Here is a 6,010-nt window from a genome sequence, read left to right as displayed (position 1 = left end):
AAAAAAAAAAAAAAAAAAAAAGCTCAGCTATCCCTTATTCAATTGTGTGTGAGACACAAGGAGGGAAATTTGGAGGTCTGTCTCTTTGGAGGAAATCTATGTTGACTGTGTGCCCATCACCAACATTTGGACCTCTAAAGCAAAGATGCTTCATCCAGGACATGCCTAAAGGCATGTCAGCGCCTTGGAGAGTTAATATTACAGTTCCTTCATTCTAGCATTCTGCCACCTTCATGCTCTTCTTCCATTTTCTTATTACAGGGTAATGCCCTATACTTCAAATCTGCCAGGAACGTGACAGTGAACATTCTCAATGACCAGACAAAAGTGCTGACTCAGCTGGTGACAGGTAAGAGAAGAACAAATAGACCAATGATGGGTCCATCTGCACCCAGACAAAGCAAACTTTACAGTCCTGTGAAATACGAGAGGAACCTGAACAAGGCTGTGCTGGCCATTTAGAGTGTAGAGAAAGAAAATTCAGTTTGTACCCTCTGAGTCTACCAAATGATTCTGTCTTATCTATTTACATGTTTAACTTACCAAATGCCAGGACACTTGCTTTTGTGGAAAAGGTGTTTTTAGTAGTTCGTGGCCTCTAAACATGAGCCAGCTGCCTCAATCAAGGAAAAAACCCTCTTAAATTTTGTTCACTTTGAAGAATTTCATATATGTATAGAATGAAGTGTAATCATATATACCCCTCCATTCCACCCCCCAGCTCTCCCCAACACAGCCTTTCCCAACTGAATGTCTTTTTATCTTAATAACCTACTAATTCCAGTTAGTGTTACCCATACATGCACAGGTATGGTGATATTCAGTAGGCTATGAAATGAAAAACTTACTAGTGGCCACATCCTCAACAAAGAATAATTTCCTCTTCCCCTGCAACTATCCACTGTTTGTAGCTCCTTGATAAGGAGTGAGTCCTGAAGATTGTCTACTTCAACTATGCTGGGATTTGGGCTGCTTTGATCTTACATAGTCTTGTGCAAGTAACACAACTGCTAGGTTTGTGAAAGTAATAAACTCGTTAGGACCAGAAGACAGCATTTCACAGCACTACTCCCTCTCTTCCAGCTCTTATGTTATTGTGATCCCATCTTCTGCAAAGACTCTGAGCCTTGGTGGAGCAGGAATTAATACAGATATCTCATTTAGGATTGAGCACTCACTCTTAGCACCTTTTTGACCAATTATGAATCTCTTCACTACTGAGTTTCCATGACAAAAAGAAGGTTCTCTGGCTAAGCGCAAGAGTAGTCTGGGTCTGTGGGCATAAGATAAATGTTTAGAAGGCACGTTGATCACATGACCCTGCATGCTGCAATACTGACCTACCAAGATGTCCCTATGTATGTAGCAATAACTCAACAGTTATGAGGTATCTCACTGCTTTCTGATTGGATGAGGCCTGTTTCCTAGGAAGGAATTTAACACCTGGCATTGTAGTCTGAGCCAAAAGCCCATGTGCATTGGAGGTCATAAGCCTTAAGATGGAACTTGCCATTTTTAGTTTGGGCAAGTGGTCATGCTGTCTTTTTTCAACAGTAGAGGAAAGGCCAGCTGTACTCAACTGAAGAGAGCAGAGGATGTTAATGTGTATGTGTGTGTGTGTGTGTGTGTGTACATGTGTGGTATATTTAAGTAAATGATTGTATGTGTATGTCCATGTATGTATGTACATGTGCCCACATATGTGTATGAAGGGCAGATGTTGACATCAGTTGTCTCTTCCCATCACTCTTCATCTTATTTTTTGAATAGCATCACTCACTGAGGCCAAAGGATACTGGCTGGCCAATTAATAGGAAAATTTTGATTATCTCTACCTACCTCTCTACCCCTCTTCCCCACATCCTGCTATCTCTACGGTTACAGACACAGCTAACATGTCCAGCTTTTTACATGGGACTTAGACATCCAAACTCAGGTCCTCAAGGCCTGCACAGCAGGAGCTTTATTATCTGAGCCATCTCCCTAGCTCCTGTAAAAGGGATTTTTAAGAATAGCTTCATCCTATTTGCTACACTTGCTGTCTTTGATCATAACTCATCTGCAAGCTGCAGATGTGTCCACAGGCTGTGCACTTGTGGTTCTTTTTAGTACAGAAGATCTGTTCCTAACAGCTGTGGGAAATACCCACTAGGTTCTAAGCTTTTAATTCAAACAGTTTAAGCAAGGATTGGTTGCTCTTAAAAATGGCTCTACTAGTAAGCATGGGACTCATAGACAAGGTCATGTGTTGAGCCATGTGATCAATGCACCCTCTTGTTTGTTTATAAGAGGTGACAGACACAGAGGAAGGAGAAGCTGTGGGGCTGAACAGCATTGTTAGACCTCTAGAAGAAAATGCCATTTGAATTCAGGGCTGAAAGAAAAACACCCAGATGGATAGTTTGAGAGGACAGTAACCCAAATACCCCCCAAATATTACTGTTACTAAAATTTCCAGAGCCCTACTAACTGAGTCACAGGGAACAGGTGCCTTCGCATACAGATCCCTGTTCCCCTTCCCTGAACAAAGCTACAGCTGGGTATCAGGAGTAACATAACCCTGAAGTGGACTGGTCATACATAGCTGAGGAGCTCCTGGGTCTGTGGAAATGCTGTCCAATAGGGCCTGTGATCCACAAACACACAGTTGTAGCAAGCATCTGGACGGTAGGTTTTGTTTGTATAACATCTGGCCTCCAATCACCAGTGCTAAATAATTAAATAAACAGCTCTAGTAAGCAGTGATTTAAGCAGCATGTGTGAGAACTGCCTCCAGGAGGGAGATAAATTCAACATCCAGCTCCCAGCTCCCAAGGCTCAAAAGAGAACTGATCTAGCCTGTTGATGAGTTGTCATTTGTGGGAGATTTGGTTTACTTGAAAGACAGTTTTGATAAAGCTGAGAATGATCGTTACTCTAAAGAGAGCCTGGGAAAATAAGCACCTCCCTCTCCTCTCTAGTATTTCTTCTTCCTTTTCCTTCAAACCTCTCCTCCCCCTCTCCATACCCATCTTCCCCTCCTCTTTCTTTTATTCCTCCTCTCTTCTTTCCATGCTTCATCTATTCTCCACATTCTTCTTCCTCCCTATTTCCCTCTCCCTTATTCATTACTTACCACTCTTCCTCTCCATTTCCTTCCCCCCCCCCATCCCCTGAGTCCTCCTTTTCTCATCCCCTCTCTCCTCCTCTCTTTCGTCTCTTGCCTTCCAGTAGTCTTTGTCTTTTGATCTCCCATTCCTAAATTAGTGTCTCTTAGGAGCTGGAAGACAGCAATCCTGACTTTTAAAATATGACACAAGAAAAGCTAATGCTGTGGACAAAAGGTTAAACATGATGCCTTCTGATTCCTATTACGTGGGATATACAATTCTACAAAGGAAATATCTCACTTCTCCCAAGCAATGCAATCCCAAGGATTCCAAAGCTCTCATGTTTGTTTGCTTTGGAAACATCTCAAAAGTCCTTTCTAGTGAAAGCCTGATGTTCCAAGTTCAGGTCATCTTTTTGCATGAGGCATTACTTTCAGAGGTAGAATTAAAGCCAGGCCACTGATTAATTTCAACTCCCAATGTTGCTGATTGAGTATCTTAGTACAATCTATCTTTGGAACCCTGAAGCCTATATGGAGAACAGCTTTAAGGGGAGGAAAAAGTCCTACTTAGTCCCAAAGGAAAAACTGGGAAAATAAGCACCAGGCATTTTCTGCCTTCAGATTCCTGGCAGCCACAATACCTGCAACTTGGGGTCTTGCATTCTCCTCCCAATTGAGGAGAAGAGACAGAAGAGCCACTTCACACATAATCTGCCACCCATAGAAAGTATTAACTGAAGATGAGCTTCACCTCAGAAGTCATAGTTTTCTAGCCCCAAACAGTTGGTGATTCACTGAGGGGCTTCCAGGATAGACTCCAAGTCCACCAAGTCATTCTAGAGGCATCTTTAAAGATTCCAGCCATGCCCTGGGAATTTTGGCATCCCTAGGCAAAACCAACAAAGGACAAAGCGGTCTGATTAACTATCCAATATTCACTAGGAGAGCTTTGGTTAAATCTTTGTTTTGCTGTGTTTTGTGTTGGCAACTGGTTCTGTCCCTTGAATCCTATTTTGTATTTTGTGGCTCTCTGAAAAGGAAGATGACTTTGTTGTGTTTGGTATGCTCTGATCGCTGTGGACTCTTTCAGTTTAACCCCCGATAAGTCTCGCCCACTGTTCAAGAGTACAGAGTGAGCTCAGACTATACCCAGAAAACTTGAGCCAAGTCTGACAATCTTGCCAGGTTCATGGATACAGAGTGTACTGGCTGGTTTTGTGTGTCAACTTGACACAGGCTGGAGTTATCACAGAGAAGGGAGCTTCAGTTGGGGAAGTGCCTCCATGAGACCCAGCTGTGGGGCATTTTCTCAACTAGTGATCAAGAGGGTAGGGCCCCTTGTGGGTGGTGCCATCCCTGGGCTTGAAGTCTTGGGTTCTATAAGAGAGCAGGCTGAGCAAGCCAGGGGAAGCAAGCCAGTAAGGAACATCTCTCCATGAGCTCTGTGTCAGCTCCTGCTTCCCGACCTGCTTGAGTTCCAGTCCTGACTTCCTCTGGTGATAAACAGCAATGTGGAAGTGTAAGCTCAATAAACCCTTTCCTCCCCAACTTGCTTCTTGGTCATGATGTTTGTGCAGGAATAGAAACCCTGAGAGAAACACAGAGAGATTAAGTGTTTTTCTTCCACTGTCATCATTCCATAAGACTAGGTCTAACATAGGCAAACTGCCCTAGCCCCATGTCCATCCTGGGGTTGTTCATTCAGTTATCATTAGCATATTGTCTCTTCATCTCTAGTCTTCTTCTCTCCAAAGAGAGTTATCCTTCTAGAATTGATGAGCAATATAGATTTCACCTAAAGTTTTAATGGCAGCAATTAGATAGCTACATCTTAACTTACTTGGAAATACCTACACTAAATCTTTTACATATTGCTGTTCTTCAAGATTTCCTTGAGTTCTTTGTCACTGACTTCTACATCTCCTCTTCCTCAGAAGTAGTATCTCCTTAATGTTCTGAACATGCTGACTCCAGCCCTCTTCACCTTCTTAAACAGGCTGACATACTTTGTGTTCCATGAAGTGTTGTGAGAGTAGGGTTCCACTCTCAGATTTTTCCTTGCTCCCACAGTGACCTTGAGATGGCCCTAGGCTCACAATGCTTGTTCTATTCCTGTGCAACCAGATAAGAGCATCTCCAAGGCTCACAACACTTCTAGATTTTGTATGATCTCTGCTGCTTCAGTCTCTGGCTCATGAAAGAACCTTTCCTACACACATTTTCATGTGAGAAGGTAAATATGAATGTTCTGACAGGGGAAGAGAAGGTCTGCTAAATGGTTGTAAGTGAATGAGCAAACTATATGAAGAGACACACATTATTAATAATGTTCAATACATCATAACCATCTCAGTAGAAAAATCCAGATGGCAATCACCACAGCTCACAGCATTTTTGCCACTCAAAAGATTTTGTTTTGGTTTGGTTTGGTTTATTTTGGTTTGGTTTGGTTTTATGCGTTTGGCTTCATTTGATCTTTGCAACCTTTCTTTGAGGTCCACAGAGGAGATGGTAATAGTCGTACATACACAGAAGCAGAAAGACAAATGACTTGCTTACAAGCACATTACCAAAAAGAGACGGAGTGGGCTTTTGGCTCTAAGTCCTATACTTGTGAAAAAAATCATCTCAGATATATAAGGAGCTGGTCTGGTTCTAAGAGCCAGGCCTCTGTCTAAACTTAAGTAATTTCATAAAACATCCCTAGATTGGATCTTTAAGGGACCATGATAGACCATCAAAACATATACATAGAGACAGAGAGAATATATACATATATATGCAAACATTTGTGCATGAATGCATAAGTGCATGGGCACACACACACACACACACACACACACAAATCTCTAAACATCTCTAAACATAGAAAAAGCATCAGCTTTCTCCAGATCACAAGACACGACCCTGCCCCCCTCA

The 6,010-nt window shown here is 42.3% G+C and overlaps 1 protein-coding gene across 5 annotated transcripts in view; it reads left to right on the top strand.

Annotated features, from left to right (window-relative positions):
• Sgcd (sarcoglycan delta) overlaps window positions 1–6,010 on the top strand; it is a 973,571-nt gene that overhangs the window by 807,772 nt on the left and 159,789 nt on the right. For all 5 annotated transcript variants that reach the window (XM_031353950.1, XM_031353948.1, XM_031353949.1 and 2 more), the window contains one exon: window positions 262–349. In XM_031353950.1, coding sequence (XP_031209810.1) covers window positions 262–349 — 88 coding nt within the window. The remainder of the gene's footprint in view (window positions 1–261; window positions 350–6,010) is intronic.

Source organism: Mastomys coucha, unplaced genomic scaffold, assembly GCF_008632895.1.
Source record: "Mastomys coucha isolate ucsf_1 unplaced genomic scaffold, UCSF_Mcou_1 pScaffold5, whole genome shotgun sequence".
Taxonomy (NCBI): domain Eukaryota; kingdom Metazoa; phylum Chordata; class Mammalia; order Rodentia; family Muridae; genus Mastomys; species Mastomys coucha.
Note: the sequence above shows the minus strand (reverse complement) of the source record. Positions and strands in the feature narration are given on the sequence as shown.